We start from the raw sequence: 18,564 nt of genomic DNA, 5'->3' as shown, positions 1-18,564 counted from the left end.
AGAGTATGTGGCTAGTCTGATTTTGTTTTCAGATTTCAGCAATGACTTTTTTTTAAGTACAATGTTATCATACCCAAAAAATGATTCCAAAAACTATGGAAATATGACCCAAATTGTAAGTAACTGAAATGATCCTGTAAGGCGTGATGAATAATAATGCAATGACAAAAAATATATAATATGTAACGCACTGAAAGGTGCCATTTTGCCCTTGTATGTATTTTTACTGCTAATACTTCCGTACTTAAAGGTTCTCTATACGATATTCAGAGCATTAATATAGCAGCAAACAACTATTGTCTATGTAAAGATATAGAGGAGTACTGTCTACCTGAGCAGAGAATGAAGTCACTCTCCCTCTGTGTGTGTGTGTTGTAATCAGAGCTTCTCCGTGCTTTGTTGACATAACCGGGCCGGCTTTTAGTGCATGTTCGTGCATGTGAGCGTGCCCCACTGGCTAGCTCACGGCCATCGCTTTGCACTGTTCTCATATGGCGGTTACAGCTGATAACGCCATCCTGACCGCCGGCGCCATTGTAGAACCGTAGCATCCACCCTCTGGTTCCCCGTACTGTAAACATGGTTAACTCTGTCAGCACTGTTGCCGTTGTTTTCACTGTTAGCACCGTTGGCTACAAACCGCCAGCTCAGCTGTCGCCATGTTGAGAGCCGTGCAGAGGCAATAGAAATGCCCCAAATCTTATAGCACCTTTAACTAGAATAGTGTATACAGGACGATTTTTAAAATGTAAGGTAGTATTTTTACAGTTGTATGCTCGTTCATCCTCCAGAGATCATAAATATTTAAAGAAATGATCTATGTTCAGTAGCTGTATATGTGCTGGATCTGTAATATCTCTCTCACAAAAACACATGGATAAAAGATTTTGCAATAAAGTCTGGATCCCAGCTGGCGTGGCACAATCCTGCATTTTCACCCGTCCAACCACCCAGCATTAGTGATAAATGAAGCACCCGGAGGCTGATATAGTTCCATCAATCTTTCGCTCATTTGTCTCTAATCAGAATATTTTTCTTCTATCCCTCCTTCGCCGCTTCATTCTCATTCATTAGAGATTTCTGCAGTGCCATATAAGCAGACAATCAGGCCATCAAGAAGTGCTAAGTGTGCTCGTCACACTGTGAGTGTGTGTGAATGCGTGCATGCGTGTGTGTGTTTGTGTGCGCGCGTGCGTGTGCGTAAATCTAGATTGATTGGCTGATGGTAAATGAGCAGATTTATATTAATTATCCAGACAGATAGATGGAGAAGTGATTGCTATATGCTCAATCTTCTTCCCCTCAGTTTGCACTGCATCCCCTCTCTCTCTCTCTCTCTCTCTCTCTCTCTCTCTCTCTCTCTCTCTCTTCTAATTCTATTTATGGGTGTAACTACAACAGGCTCTTCTCATACACCATCCATAGCTGTACCTACGAAAAGTAGGCTAATGCACTGTAATTCGTATACATCCCACTAATCAATTCGTATGTAATCCACGTAATCGTGAACCAGGAGGTATAAAGAGTGACAAATGGAACATAGGTAGGAGGTCGAGGTGGATGGGTGGGTCAAAAGACACCGGACTTTCTCCCAGGATACCGGTGTTCGTACTCCACGTGAAACCAGATATCAACGTTGATTTATTTGTCACGTAACTTCCGTACTTAAGTAACGTCACTTTGTAGTTATTTTAACCCAAACCCCGATCTTTTCCTAAACCTAAGTAGTCTTGTTGCCTAAACCTCACCAAGTTGTTTCCTGTGAAAATGAAAGTTTATTTTGAAAAGACTGTATGCATGTAACGAGTGGAAAGTAACACGTGTTGCTGAAGTATATTTCAGTACTGTTTAGCTATAAAATGAGAAAGTTTGTGACTCGGCCGCCAAGTTGAAAACAGTCGAGCCAAAACCAAGTACCAAGAGATGATGCAATGAGCCTTATATCTAGTGCGGGATGTTACCTTTCACAGGCATCTGGGTCACATTCTGGGTCCAAATCATAAACTGTATATGAAAAGTAGACGTAGTCACCATGGCATCACTGATTGGTTTGTGGACTGCCGTTTTGAGCCTCGAGTTCGGCATTTTGGCCGTGGCCATCTTGTTTTTATCGCAACCAGAAGTGACACGAGAGGGTGGGGCTAAGTCCAACTGAATGCTAAATAAGACATTTTTAGATGACCAAAAACGTTATAATCAATTTTCATGACATGAAAAAAAGACTGTGAAAGGGTTAAAGTTGTGAGATAAAAACCCGGACAACATCGTTGGTAGCGCCCTGTCAATCACAAGGTAGCCACGCCCTAAAGCATCCCCTGCTTTATGGTCTATTTGACTCTAAATGGGACCATAATGTACTAAATGAACATCATGCTGTATTGAAGAAGACTTGAAACTAGTGATTGAGACCATAAACTCATGTTTACAATATTTACTGAGGTAATAAATCAAGTGAGAAGTAGGATCATTTTCTCATAGACTTCTATTCAATCAGACTTCTTTTTGCAACCAGAGGAGTCGCCCCCTGCTGGCTGTTAGAAGAATGCACGTTTAAGGTACTTCAGCATTGGCTTCACTTCAACAGGCTGAACATGGTGGGATAGGAAGCTATCACCAGTACACAGGGACAGTCACAGCTGTCAGCATCTGCATTAGTGAGAAGCATCTCAAGGTCTTCAGACTAAAGCCAGAGTTTCAGTTCCTCCCTCCACAACGACTATGGTAATAACGCCTATCAGTCTCTGTCACAGCGGGCTGTGTGTGGATGTGTGTGTTCATTCATGCATGTGGTCATTGAAAGATAAAGTGTGTGTGTGTGTGTGTGTGTGTGTGTGTGTCTGTGTGTGTGTGTGTGTGTGTGTGTGTGTGTGTGTGTGTGTGTGTGTGTGTTTGGAGGGGCGGTCACTGATAAAGCGCTGATAGTGTCCATCCATGGCAGATGATGTACAGCCTGCTGTCTCTCCAGGCAGATTGGATTTTCAGGCCTGCTGATTTGCTGAGAGATGGAGCCTGGACCTCCTTCAAACACACACACACACACACACACACACACACACACACACACACACACACAACCACACAACCACACATCCACCTGTTCAATCTCTGTGCACTAAAATAAGCACATAAAAGCCCGGATGCACACACAGGCGTGAATACACACGAGTACACACAATGAAATGACTCAAGCAGGTACACACACACACACACACTTACATATTACTCTCCTGCCAAAGCCTTTAAAGGCGACCATGTGGAAATTGATCTCCATTTCTAAAGAGCATAGATTCATTGTTGCAACCACACACACACACACACACACACACACACACACACACACACACACACACAGCCTGTCACTTTGTTCCCAGATGGCCCACTGACACACAGCCCCAGCCTCTTCAGTCTTACCTGTCGACAGTCAGCGGTGATTTTTGTTCATTTGTCTCCGCTATTTACGCAATAGGGAGGCCACAACAAAAGCCTTTGTGTGCGGGTGTGTGTGTGCGCGTGTGTGTGTGTGTGTGGGTGGGCGGTGTGTGCGTCTGTGTTTATGGCACTACAACAACACAAAGGACAGAGATGAATGAAAGCCTGCTTTTATTTGAGGAAGAATTGCTTTTCCCGTCATCAAGATATTAATTCAGCCGCTTTGAGCTTTTGTGTCGTTTTTTTTTGTTGTATTTATTAATAACACCGAGGCCCACTCGCTTCTGCTCAGTCTCAATTATTCGGAGGTTTGAATTCAACATTTCATTTTATTCCTTCCACTGACGTGTTCAGCGGGTGAATCAATAAAGGGTCTGCAACATTCTGCTCTCGTGGAATTGCTCTGCTAACCTTGTAGTTTCTCAGTGTGTGGGGTTAAAGGTCCGGTTGGGTGGTAGTGCTGTTTAAATACATTTTTGTTGTATTTGTTGAAATTTTCATTACATCCCGACAGCGATCAATAAATCAAATGCTTGGAGCCATAAAAAGGAAAAAAAACCTGGACTGTGGTCGAAAAGTCTTTTTTGCTTAGAGAGGTTCCAAACGGAGTGAAATGACCCGGAAGTATCTGAGTAGCAGCCGTGATAAGAGCTGTTTGAATCCTCTAAATGTTAAGGAAAGGTGTTTCAATGCTTCCTTTATTATATCCTTCAGCATAGGACACACTGGACCATCCTTTACCAAAGGAAGGGAGATAATGCCGCCCCACAATTCCTTGCGGCCGCAACTTTTAAAGCTACGCACCATTCTGCCGTTCACGAAAACAAACAACATGCTTATCTTGCATAATGTTTTCATACTGTCATATACTAAGTAAGGGATAATGTACAGTGAGCCGGTCATTGTTGTGAAAGAATCCCTGACAAGACGATACCCTCACAATAATGACCGCTAGCTGTACATTATCCCGCTTATTACACAGCTACTTACTTAAGAAATCAAAAATTTGACACAAAAATGGTCCGCCAGAGTGGGATATCAGAACTGCGCCCATAGCAACGGTCTGTTATACATAGCAACGGTCTGTTATAAAGAAATTACAGGCCGCAGAATGCCGTGATTGACCAATCAGAATCGAGTATTCAACAAAGCTGTGTAATAATTGTGATTAATGTTGATAAATATAAGCGAACAGTGACAACCAGTTTGGAATAAATATTTGTTTTAATTCAAAGTAAAACCATACAAAATGAATGAATTCAGTCTAAAGTACTGGCATTCACTGTCAACATTGTTCAACCACAGTGACAACAATATGGTCTCCATGCTGAAACCCAGTGATGAGGGATCCCCTGAAACTCAATCTGGTCGCATGATGTTTGATGATTTTTGCTGGAATCCTTCACAACAACATCAGCAACAACAACAACAACCGGATTTACTGGAATCTGCTTATCTGACGTTCTTAGCTGCCTCACAGAGAAAAACACAATTTGGGATTAACTGATCTCTTTTTCCCAGTTCCTCATGTAAAGAGCTTCCGTTCTGATTACAGTGCTAATGCACATCAAGCCAAATTCTGTGTAATGCTTTGTATTTACCCCAAATTTACTAAATTGTTAAATTCCTGTGGAGACAAAAGAGCTCGACTCGAGGTTTGTGATTGGATGCCGCCGCCCGCTCGGCTTTTATCCACCGTCTCATTGGTGGTTGTGATGGCAATGGTATATGGTGTAATGAGATCTGATTGGTGAAGATGATGCCTAACTTTAACACCCCGGCCTCTCCGGAAATGACCTTTAAGGATTTATAAGCGCTGCCAAACAGAACGTAAAGACGAGCACCGTTGAGGCATTTTCAAAAACAACCAAGATGACTGCAGCTGATGTGGAACTTTCTTTTGAATCCATCGCGTAGCCTGACATCGCCACACCGAATCGCAAACACATCGCAACACACAGCCAGAGCTCGCAGAATAAAGTAAAAACACCTTTTGTGGTAACACTTTGTTTTACATTTCATGGTAAATAGGTGATAATTAGCAAGTCATTTGAAATTTCTTTGGAATTACTGCCAAATTAACCCAATATTTACCTAAAAATGTATCGAAAATTACTTTATTATAAACATTATTTAATAATTATATGCTGAAATAGCGTATAATCGTTAAAATGGGGCCTTTAGGCTTGAGAAGGAAAACCAAAACTAATAAAAGACACTTCTGATCAGGCACAAATCTCACCATTGTGTGACTTATTGTCAACACAAATGTAACCTGGTAGCTAATGTCATGATTCAGGGAGTTTATTAAATAAATTTCAAAGAAGTTATTTGCTAATTATTATCTATTTACCATAAAAAGCATATCAATTAACTTTGTATTCTTTTCCTGGAAATGTATTAAATAAATTACCAGCTATTGGGAAATAGTGGAATATGATTATTAAATAATGTTTATAATAAAGTAATTTTTAATCAATTTTGAGGTAAATATCGGGGTAATTTTTGCAGTAATTCCAAAGAAATTTCAAATAGGTTACTTGCCAATTATCACCTAATTACCATGCAATTTGCAGACCTGTAAAATGAAGTGTTACCCCTTTTGTCTTCAAATTCTAGATGTTTTGTCTTCAAATTCTAGATGTTGTTCTAATTTTGTCTGATGTCAAATACGGCCACACTCGTTCATAGGCATATTGATGCTACACCATCACAGCCCGTCTCTGCTCTCTGTCTGTTTACATTTTTCCGTCACTCAGCGCGATGTCATGTTTTGTTGCTCTAATTGGTTGTAGGTCGATCCAATTGCATCCAGACGAGGCATTTTGGTCAACGCCCATTGATTACACCCTTTGGAAATCGAAAATGAACTGAGAGGTTCCAGACTAATTTGCATTTACGATTTGGTCTGGCGATGTCAAGTGACTTTAGCTTCTGAGAACATAACTTGGTGAAAAATGTGACTGACATTGTATTTTTTGTAGTGCTTTTCCTTATTGACTTCAATACAAACAGCCTTGGAGCCTGCTTCCAACAGCCATGATAGGAACATTTAGCTGGGGTGTTTATCACTTGGTTGTGTAGCAGCAACAAGTCTGAAGTACCTGCAAATTATATAACATGTTGTCAGAACATTGCAAACTCCTCAAAGCTTTCAAGGTCACGCAGGGACGAGAGGACGGTTGTGACTACTGGAAAATGCTCCAAGATCAGGCAGATATGAATCAATGTTATTACCTCTATCTGTAAATTGTTGTTGGTAACCAAGTATCCTTCTCTCTTTATTCTTTTTGAAGCGTAATACTTTTAGAAAAATCCAAGTTCCTCTATTAGTGAATGTTGTTCTAGAGGCCACATTGTTCTGTTTATTTATATAGACCATCACAGAGCAGTCTCGAAGGACTTCCGACTGGATGATAAAACCGTGCTCACACACCTTCAGGCGGGACACCGTCTCACTTCTGTCCCAGTTAAAGCCCCAGTCACTGTCACGTCTACAGTATGTCCCATTTTCTGGGCCAGGCCTCAGCCTCCAGTCAGTCCCAGCACTTAGAAGCAACTCTGATGCAGAAACCATCACAACAAATAGAGAGTATGGAAGTGGTGGTTTTTGAAATATGCATTATTTAGGCACTTTTATCTGTAGAATAAGCTTCACTTTCTAAAGATGTGTGGCTCAAGAAGAGCCTCGGTAAATGCTTTTAGCGATTTCTGTTAAATTATTACGCTTATATGTGAGGCAGGTGCTATAAAGGGAGACAGAGTAAGTGGTTAGTACTTTTAGTAGTTTATTGACCGATTATTAAAGGGCAACACCACCCAAATTAAGAATTCCAATATGTTATTTCCATGGCCTAGTAATCGTAAAGTAATAGTAAAGTTCAATCAATATGTGTGAACATGAGCTCCTCTCTCTCATGGCCAGAAACCAGAGTCTCAAACTTGTGATGTCATAGGGTATAAAGTCTGGAGCTGCTCCATAGACGATGAATGGGAGGCTGATTTAGTGGACCCACATAATGTTTGTTTTCTTTTTTTATATCAAAATGAGCTTTATTCTATTGTAGTGTTGTCAGCTGTTAAAGAAAATGTTCTCAGATACTCAGAACATTTCCCTGGGTGCTCTCAGTGTCATCTAGAACATCTCTCACCATTCATTGTCTATGGAGCAGCTCCACACTTTATACTTCATGACGTCGCGAGTTCAAGTTATAGCGCTCTAGTTTTTCTACAACTCTTCTTCAACTCTAGAGTTGTTCATGTTTACTAATATTTTTTAGACTGTCTTAGATCATATGCATTTTGAAAACAGGTGTAGTTCCCTTTTAACAAGACTATAAAGTCTACAGTCTAGCAGTTCTGTAAAGCTGTAGGCTACCTACTGTAGGCATAGCGGTGCTATGAGCTAAATGCCAATGCTAATTAGCAATAAAAGTGAGGTGGACGAGACGGTCATTCATTTTTTTTGTCATGAAAAGTTAAAGGGCAACTTCACCGACTTTACATATGCATATGTGAAAAAATATACTGTAGCCTATATATTGTGCAAAATCTGATAAATTGCAGTTAGGCATAAATCCGCAAAAGGGCTTTAGTTTTTCAGATATCCCTACCTGAGGTATTACAAAACACAACTATATTTTTTCATAATTTTGACGATGATGGTCGTAACAAAAATGTTTTATACAACAAAAAGTGATGAAATTGATCAATATATTGACTCAACCGCCCCATAGGCGAAAAAGTGGAGAATAAAGCCACTCTGGAGATGGTGTTGGGGGATTTTTTATTGCTTAGATTTAGTTGAAATTTGCACTAATAGTGCCCTGATAACTGCCCTATACACCTCAAAGCATCATGAATATCAGAACATGTTTTTATTATAAAAGGTAGAGAGACACACGGACACCTTTTTAAAAGAAAGTTACTTTAACTTTAGTTAAGGTAATATATGATGACCATCACATTTTTTATTTTTTTTATTTATGCCGAGGTACAATAATCCTGAGGCAAGGGGGAAAAACATCTAATAACTTAATGTGAAATACAAAACAACATAAAGTTCATTAAAAATTAAATCAATCTTTATTTAACTGGACAGAATAAAACCAGCCAGATAAACACATTCATGGGTTTTATATTGCAAATCACATGCAACCTCTCAGGATGCCTACAATGCGATTCACTTCATAAGACACTTTTCCTAAGCCGAGTTGATCAAGTAATAAAAAAAACAGATTCAGGGTGAAAGACAAAGACAGCATAAGGCATCATCTTGTACAACATGTATTTCTTACAAGATTTTCTATCTGCAGGAGTAAAAATAAAACTCTTCATGCTGAGATCCAGCGGGGGATTTTGTTCACCGTTAAGATGTTGGATGGTAAAATGATCGACTGCTGCGCGCTGACATTTTCCCTTAAAAATTCATTTTAGAAATGCAGTAGAGCATCTCTTGTTGAAGTTATTTTGCCAAATCACCGGCTTTTGTTTTCACAGCAGTTTGGATCCTTTTATTGTTTTTCTTCAAGGACAAAGAGGCGACTTGTGCTGATGCTCTGACTGAAGCTGTTTACAGCTATTAAGAGGTTATAAAGGCTCGTCTCTAGTTGTATTTGTATGTGACATTATGGGGAGTTTGATTGGATGACATATAAAAGAAAGTCAAAGCTGTTTTGAGCATTTTTGAATAGATCCAACATTAATACAAATCCCTTACAATTTAAATGTGGTTTTAATGTACATGTAAAAGCAAAAATCATCCCTTTACAATGGAAACATAATCCACTCCTGGTCAGATCAACATATTATATGATGAACAGAAAATCTTGTCTTAGAAAACCAACATCTTGTTTATCCTGAAAATACACTGGACGAGATTTTTTTTTTTTGTGTGTGTGTCACAGAACAGTATTATTTTTTATTTTTCCTCCTAGAAAACCTCTGGGAATGGATTATTTAACTGCTGAAAAACAGACGTGAAGCTGTTAATGTTTTAGATTTTAATAAAATAATGCATTATTGTACATTTTTCCCATCATCCTTTTTTGGCTTACACACTCCCTCACACAGACACATCCGTCTTTACATTTGTTTGACCATCTGTTTCGAGTGTTTGTGCACGGCTTCGACGAAGGCGCCCACGTTCTCCGGGTCCATGTCGGGGTAAAGGCCGTGGCCCAGGTTGGCGATGTAGCCCCTCGTGCCGAAACCCTCCAGCATCTTCTTCACGATGTCTGAAATGCGCTCCTGATGAAGAGGAGGAGGAGGAGGAGGAGGCAGATATTTTAGCTCAGTCGTGGTTCAACTTTAGAATATTTCGAATAAGTCGGAGCATCTGAGTTGAGTATACTTTGCTCAAACTGGGTCAGAGGAGGAACAATTTTAGGAACTTCTGGTGACGAGTTATAAATCGACAGTGTGTGTGTGTGTAAACAAAAGTTTGTCAGAATGAATTACAGCACTTCACTGTATTCTGTAGAAATATATGGAGTGAAATACTGTGGGATAAAAATAGGATTCACAGCATGTACGCAGGAGGGGCTGAAAATAGCAGCTGAAACTTGAGAAAAGTGAAGAGTAGCAGTAGGGCTTTCTGTTATTTCCCTTTCCTGTTTTGTTTTCTACTCTGGAACCTCATTGAACAACTCAGCAGGTTAAAAATCAGCAGGTTATAAAGAAAACTCTCTTTTATCTCTCTGTATGGAGGAATGACCTCCACATAGACATCTCTGCAGAGAACTAAGAAGAGACATGTCTTCTGGTCCAAACCCAAACTATAAGATGCAAACTGTTACAGTATACACGCCTGCTCACAATTTAATATCACACTTACACTTTCACAGAGACTGTAGTGTTACTGGGGATGGGTAGGAGGCGTTTTGTATTTTCAAAAAAGAAGTCAATAAAGATAGTTTTGAGAAAAACAAGAAGATAAAAACAGGAAGGAAAAAGTGACGTGTCTGACCATGTGAGAGTCTAAAGTAAAGTGTGAGTGGGGGGTTACCTTTGGAGCGTAGAGAGCACAAGGGTCCATGTTTCCTTGCAGGCTGACCTTCCCTCCTGTGCGCTCCCTGAATACACACATACATACGCACACACACAGCACAGGACACAGCACAGGACACAGCAGAGGACACACAGAGTAATCCTTTAACCAACAGGTTAAGTATTTGATGAGCAGAGCAGGAAACACGGACGTTTGTTGACTTAAATCCTGCACCCGGTGACAAAACAGGGACGAGGGAGAGGTCACTAATGGTTAACCTGCTCCTTGGAAAACACGACAGTGTGGTTCATGATTAGCGCAGCGACTGGCGGCTACATCCCTGAGATGTATTCAGCTTCAGGCTACTCTTTTTTTTTTTGCAGTCTGATCCTCTTGACAGTGGATTTTGAGGCTGAAGCTGTATTTGCTTTTGACCGAGGAGATTTATGTACTGATTAGGGCTGTCAAAGTTAACGCTAGAGTGAAGATACTGGTATCATATGAAACTATCCATCGGTACCAACCACGTCATACTAGCTTGTCAGCAAGGAGGTTGAATAACGCTCCTAACTTGTGCTAAATTTTGGCGAGGAAAAACTGTCATGGCCATTTTCAAAAGGGGTCCCTTGACCTCTGACCTTAAGATATGTGGATGTAAATGGGTTCTATGGGTACCCACGAGTCTCCCCCTTACAGACATGCCCACTTAATGATAATCACATGCAGTGTGGGGCAAGTCATAGTCAAGTCAGCACACTGACAGCTGTGCGCTTAAGTTGCGATTATTCACGATTGACTATTTTAATCGATTGGCAGCCCTAGCACTGATCCTTTTCTATTTCTGCTCTCATTCCAGAGATATCTCTTTAAACACTTTAAATCTTACATTAAATTCTGATTATATATACTATACTATACTTATATATATTATATATACTAACACTGAAGCTCGAAGGTGCAGTTTGTATTTAGATTTTATTTGTTGCCGTGTTGTCAATTTCGAACCGAAACTGCCTTTTCACAGTGTTATTAGAGAAGATATCAGTAGTACAGTCAAAATAGCTCTGAGAATGTGTGTGTGTGTGTGTGTGTGTGTGTGTGTGTGTGTGTGTGTTACCGTGCTGATCGTGGGTCAATGGTCCAGTCCAGCCCAACCACCTCATAATGAGACTGAGACAGATCCTCTAGACCGTAGTGAGCATCTTTAGCAAACACAATCTGGAACAGAAAAGTAAAGAGTAGATTTTTCAAAGCAACTTTTTCAGGAGTCATCATGAACCATTTTTGGTGAAATGCTGCCATCTTCTGGTCCTAAAGCAGAGCAGCTATTTCTAAACAGACCAGATGAATCTTTAATGATCCCTCCTGGGAAACGGTGTTGTCGAAGCAACAGAGTGCTGATAAGAATAGAACAGGGTATTGGAACTAATATAGAAAGTAATTATAAGATCAGAACAAACAGAATACGGCAGGAAAATAAATAAATAGTTATCACAGTTGACTTGTTTGCAGTTTATAGATGATGTGCAGGTGTACATCATTAATTAGTACAACAGTTACGCTTGTGTGTGCGGCCGTCTCTCACCATGGGAATGTCTTTTCCCGCCTCCTTGAGTTTATCCTTGACGCTGCGAGCGATGTCTCGAAGGTAAGGCAGAGAGAACTCTTTAAACTCGGCCGGCCCCAGAATGCCGGCGTGGGACTCAAACACCTGCAGAGCCTGAACAACACACATACAGCAGAGGTTAAAGTGTTGTTTTTTTAAAACCTGCAATAACTGATTTTTTTTTGGCCACTTGGGGGCAGCAAAACAAACTGTAAACACAACATTAACATATTATTGCCTTATTAAGTTGATACGGCGAGCCAGTTAGCAAACAGTTGCCAATTTAAACATCCAGCAGACTGGGAGGAACATTAGCATTCATTCAGAGTTGTGTTTGCATTGACTGTAAAGACCTTTACATACCGAGGCTGTGACGAATAAACAACACGAAAATGCTAAATACTCGCCTGCAAATATTTTGCATTCATGTCGGAAGCGATGCAAATTTGTGACAGTTGCACTTTTTAAATAAAAAGTTTGAATAGATTCGTGCAGGCGGAGGACCAACTACTGAGGTCCTATTGACCCAGAGCAGCGTCTGGCAGTCTGTCTGAGGTAAACTGTTGTATAACCTAAAGTACTGTAAGCTATTTTATTGAGTTTCCTTTTAGCGAAATGCTCTGAGTGAATTTGCCTCTGGTAACACAGTTACTCAGTGTATATATCTAGGGCTTTTATTTTGAAAGGTAAAAACAGAAGGAGTGGATCTGGTATGCTCTGCCTTTGTCAAAGTTGAAAGAAGTATTAAAGTTTGTTGTCTTGGTTCGGACTACGGACCCTCCGTGTTGTTGTACAATATAGTGTACGTATTGAATATGTCTGTTCCGCACAACGCGATTGGTTGATGCCTTTATTCGCGGTGCAAAAGCTCAGAAAAATCAACTTTGTTCTGAAAAAATTACATCGCTTTTTCGCCGCATAATATTCGCGTTCTGTGCAAAAACAACAGTTCGAAAAAATAAACTGACGTGCAAATTAATGGTACGAACAAAGCATCCCCAGTGTGTTAAGGCCTTAAGTCTAATATTCACGCTCCTTCTAGCTCTGTTTTGGTCTCCACCAACTCCTGAGAATAATATCTGGCCCTTTAGCTGCTAAATGCTCCACTATGTTCTCCACTTAGTTGCTAACTTTGTCTGTCTGCCGTTTGGTGCAGGACAGGTAATGTAGAGTGAGTTTATCAGAGCTTCTTTGCTGAAAAAAGTGGTCTACTGCATTTAGAAAAAGACTGAACCAAACAGGAGAGAGGCCAGAAAACCAAAAATCACTTAAAGGACACTGAAAGACTAAGTAGAGCTGAAGGGAACTGCAGCATCGGGGTGATAATTCTCTGTGGGCTCGTCACTACAAGTCGCTCCTTTCATATTGCACATTCATTTGATCCATTGTACCTAAATGAAGCTGGTTATATATTTATATAAATAATATTCTCTTTTCTCACTTTGCTCTGCCGGAAGATCAGAGGTCACACCAGCAGAGTGGATGCTTGACACCTCTAGAGGAGGTTGTCCAGGTAGAAGTAGAGACTCTCTACTGCCCCAAATACTGAATACCGCTGTAAAAACGGCGGTGCACTCTGCTGATGTGACATTGTCTAGACTTTATGTAATAATCCGGTTTGTGCTCTCAGACTGTTCTTAACTGTTTTTGGGGTAGAAAATGCTGCCTCAACCGCATTTTATGCTGAGACACAGATTTGTTTCCATAAGGAGCGTGTGTGTAGGAGCTGCTGCAATCAGCAAATAGTATTTATGTCTTTGTTGCCATCTTAACATTGAATTTGCATGTCTCATGGCAGTGGTGCAACATAATCATTGTTAACATGTGTCCAGAGATTAGAAGGTAAAGGGGTGTAACCTGAGCTCCAGCTGCCACCTGTCCCAGCAGATACTCCACTATCACATCTGTCAGCATCCTCAGCAGCATGTGGCTGGCCTTCGGGTGTCTGTACAGCCAACGCTTCGCTTTAGAGAAGGTCTTGGAGCCTCCGCCTTCTATCATATAGGACATCAGCGTCCACTGTGGAGGGACAGAGCAAAGAGGGGAGAGTAAGAAACAATACTTTTGATTTTCATGCTTTTCTTGACATCGTTAAACGTCTCTAACCGGAGCTCCGGTGAATCCTATGAGCGGCACTTTGCCCTCTATCTTGTGTCGAGTCAGCGTGATGGCTTTGAAAACGTAGCCCAGCTCTTTGTCCACGTCCACTTTGGCCTGCAGACGCTGCAGGTCCTCTGGCTCCTTCAGGGGGTCTGGGAATGTGGGACCTTTACCTGCCACCATCTGGACATCCATACCCATGGCCTGCAGGGAGGAAGATGAACGAAAGCATAAGTAAAGACTAGGGCTGTCAAAGTTAACGCGATAACAACGCGTTACATTTTGAACAGATTATATGTCACTTTGTCTGTAATTACCAGGTAATCTGACTGCTTATATGCACACAACCCAGTAAAATGCTCTTTAAGGTGCATTCATATTTTTTTGTCCAGAAAAACATCAACAAGCTGACAGATACACAATCACCACATATCACTGTAATAAAGTAGTTATGGATAACATGTTAGCAAACAATTGCCTAGAGCAGCATTACTGTCACAATGAACTTGTGTTTCTGGTCACCCGATGAGAGTAAGTCCACTAAACTAAAATTTGTGGGCCGTAAAACTAAAACAATAAGCGAAATTTGATTCAATGTTACCGTATGTATTTGTCCAAAGATCTCCACGATATCACAGAAAATTCTTCAGTTGACATGTTAATGAATGAGCCCGGTCCTGATGGCCTTACCTGTGGGATAACCAGGATGTCAGAGAAGATGATGGCAGCATCGAAGGGAAAACGTCTCAGAGGCTGAAAATGGAAAAAAGGAAGACAATTTAAAAAAGAAAAGAAAAGGGGTAACATAAAAATGTAATTGTGATTTCTGTTTATTGTGTTGTAGTGGTAGCCTCACACTATCATCTCAATACAATATAACACTACTTATGTACTACTGTACTAGTATTAAGAATATTAAAAGTGAATTAATTAATTAAATGTTTTAAATTAGTGGTTATTTGCATGTTCTTCGTCCAAGCTGGTATTAAGTAATAAACATACATTGTGGCAAATGAGTTAACTGGATGAAAATGTGAATTTTTAGACAAAATAAAACAAAACTAAACACACATTAGGATATATTTTGGTTTTGCTATATATTAGATATTATTGATATTTGAAATGCTTCTGATCATTCAAAATATTTTTTTCAGTAATTTTGTTTCAGTAATTAAATGAGTCAAATTGAATTTGCAATGGGTATTTGCATGTAGGAGAAAATTCTTGTTAATATAACACTGCTGTCTTGGAGGTTAACCATCTGAAAACATATTTTCTAATCATTCAAATTAGACCTTTCATAATAAGTTTGATACCTGCAGCGTGAGCTCACAGCAGGACTCTGGTGTCCGACATGTCTCAAAGAAGTCCTTCGCTGCTCTGGTCTCACGAAACTCTGCAAATTACATTCAACAAAACATTAATGTCTTAATGACGTCTTAAATGTCTTAATGACGTTTTGTCCTAAATTCTACCGTTCAAAGAAATTTAATTGTGTCGAAAGAAAAACAAGACGATGATGCAAAGAAAGTCTGGTAAGGGAGAGAAAACTGTATTTCAGGAAAGAAAAGAAAGCAGCGCTGATCGTGGTACCTGGTAGGTATCTCCCAGCCTGTCTCATACACCAGACAGGGACATGTTCAGTTTCTTCTCCTCGTGCTGCTCGTAGGAATGTATCGTTCAGGAGCTGGGGGAAGTCCTTCGGGCTGGATAGGAAAAAAAAAAATCCCTAAGTTTAGCATTAGTCTCTATTCTGCTTCAAACGGAGAGAGGACCCCTCTGCTACACTGAAAGAGAATAAAGTAAGTATGGGTTAAAGCAATGTAATAATAAAGTATCCAAAATAAATCAGCACCAGAGCAACATTCCCCAATACCAGAACAAGCCGTTAACTCAAAGACACCGAGATGTGACTCCTCTTTTTGTGGACAATAATTCACATTCATTGTTCCTATTGACTCCCATTTGTTGTATTAGTCACACCAATTTTACATTTTAAATTGCATGGGAGTGTCCTAATCACTATAGCCCGAAGGCTACAATACAGTAGCAAGCTTCTGTTATCGAACACACAGGCGTACCCCTCCCTTTAAACCAACAACTACTGTATAAGCATCCAGCTGAAGAGCTGTCAATGACAGAGATGAGAGATATGAGAGATACCACTCCTCTGCTCTCTTATCATCGTCCAGCAGTAGGTCAACGGTTGAATGAATGGCTGCTTTGGATGTTGTATGGATCATTAAAAATTGCTTTCCATTCAGAGTGACCTAAATGTAGACCACATGTTAACTTTACTGTAACTCTTTAACATATACAGAATTAGACTCTTGACTTAAATTAAACAGACATAATGGCAATTAGTATTTAACTGGTATAACTCAGGAACTATTGTGATCTCTTATTTATTCTGATATCATCCAGCAGTAGTACTCCCACAATATGTTTTCTCACTAAACTGCACTATGGAGATTAAGCCAATTAAAACTAAACTAAACACACAAAAATAATACAATTTTAAAAGAATGCACTACTCTTAGATGAATTATATATATGCCGAATTTATCAGAAGATCCAAATGCATCATTAAGGCTAATAATTTATGTTGCAAAGGGAATTAACCCTTAAGTGTGAGCGATAGAGTATTAAATTGCTGTTTTTCTGAATGAGGTTCTGCATGAAAGAAGCAACTGTTCTTACCAGTTAATTTGTAGCATTAATGAGCAGGAAATGTTACTATTTAGGTGTGAAGACAGGATTATAAAGGGTGAACATGATGCTACAGTTCATTCATATTATGTGAAGAATAGTTTTCATAACAATGACACAGGAGAGTTTCATAACATCACTCAGCTAGCAGCCAACATGCTACTGTAATACTGTTAGTTTGTACTTACAGGATTAAACCGTCCTTGCTCATGTCGGCGGTGTTGAGGAGGTGAGCTGCTCTATCAGAAGCTCCTCTGTGTCTCTGTAATGATGTCTGTTACGACCTGCGGCTCCTCAAACTGTCATCTAAACCTGCTGGAACAACAAACTCTCTCTCTGCTGCTACAGCACTGAGCTGCAGGGCATGGCCATGTTGGAAGGTCATGTGACCAGACCCGGAAACGAGCCGCGGTTTCAAAATAAAATACGTTTCCAGAAATCTTTTATAAAATGTATACATGGTTTTTTTGTGTGTTTTTTTCTATTGTTTGTTACTCATCAAATATGGAATGGATAAAATAATAATAATAATAATAATAATAATAATAATAATAATAATAATAATAATAATAATAATAATAATAATAATAATATTTTAAATGAAATATTATGAAAATTAATTAATTTTAAAAACATTTTTCTTTACAGATTTAATATTATTTTGTGAAAAATATCCCTTACCAAAAAGAAGTTTATTCAAGTGTGCTATTAGTACACTTCTTTTTCCCGGAAACGAGCCGCCCATTCAAAATAAAATACTTTCCCCGAAATCTTTTTTAAAATGTATTTATGTTTTTTTTTGTTTTTCTATTGTTTGTTATTGATAAAAAAAAAAAAAATGGATAAAATAATATTATTTAAAAACTTTTTGGATTTTTTTGAAAAACATTTTTCTTTACAGATTTAATATTATTTTGTGAAAAAATATCCCTTACCAAAAAAGAAGTATATTCAAGTGTGCTATTAGTATACTTCTTTTAAACTTAAAATTAGAGAGTATACTTTCAGTTTACTTTTTATGTACTTATCAGAGATAGGTTATACTTAACAAAAGTATACTGGGTTTATACTGACAAATATATGAAAAGTCCAAGTACATTTGGCTTATACTTGTTCCCCGAAATCTTTTATAGAAATATATTTATGTTTTTTTGTTTTTCTATTATTTGATACCCATAAAACACAAAATGGATAAAATAATATTATTTTAAAACATTTTGGATTTAAAAAAAAAAAAAAAAAAGAATTCTTTACAGATTTAATATTATTTTGTGAAAAATATCCCTTACCAAAAAGAAGTTTATTCCAGTGTGCTATTAGTACACTTATTTTAAACTTAAAATAAGAGAGTATACTTTCAGTTTTCTTTTTATTTACTTATCATAGATAGGCTATACTTAACAAAAGTATACTGGGCTTATACTGACAAGTATACCTGTACAGAAAAGTTTAAGTATACTTGGCGTATACTTGTACCTTTTGATCGAAATATACTTAAGAAAAGCATATTTTTGCCTTATAGGCCTACAGATAGATATACTTGGCTTGTAGTTGTGCTTACCTTTTGATAGAGTAGCCTATCAAAGTGTGAGAGTTTGTAAATAAATGAATAAAATAACTCAATTTAATTAATGAACATACGCTTGTGTGTTCTCTGAATTATTGTAAAAATATAAATATGAAATAAAAAGTCTGTGCCACTGATCTTTGACCTTTGTTTGGTTGCTTAATA

General features: G+C 38.9%; 2 protein-coding genes across 2 annotated transcripts in view; both read right to left on the bottom strand.

Annotated features, from left to right (window-relative positions):
- The window catches only part of toe1 (target of EGR1, exonuclease), a 442,640-nt gene that overhangs the window by 260,745 nt on the left and 163,331 nt on the right, over positions 1–18,564 (bottom strand). The gene's annotated exons all lie outside the window — the stretch shown is intronic.
- Positions 8,199–17,224, bottom strand: urod (uroporphyrinogen decarboxylase). Its single transcript, XM_074650270.1, has 10 exons — positions 17,021–17,224; positions 15,717–15,829; positions 15,440–15,519; positions 14,814–14,876; positions 14,130–14,327; positions 13,881–14,042; positions 12,003–12,137; positions 11,535–11,635; positions 10,436–10,502; positions 8,199–9,678 (listed from the first exon to the last, which is right to left on the bottom strand). Exons 1-10 carry the CDS (start codon positions 17,041–17,043, stop codon positions 9,514–9,516), a joined length of 1,107 nt encoding a protein of 368 aa, XP_074506371.1. The 5' UTR covers positions 17,044–17,224; the 3' UTR covers positions 8,199–9,513.

Source organism: Sebastes fasciatus, chromosome 11 (assembly GCF_043250625.1).
Source record: "Sebastes fasciatus isolate fSebFas1 chromosome 11, fSebFas1.pri, whole genome shotgun sequence".
NCBI classification, from domain to species: Eukaryota; Metazoa; Chordata; class Actinopteri; order Perciformes; family Sebastidae; genus Sebastes; species Sebastes fasciatus.
This window is presented reverse-complemented; position numbering and strand designations above follow the sequence as displayed.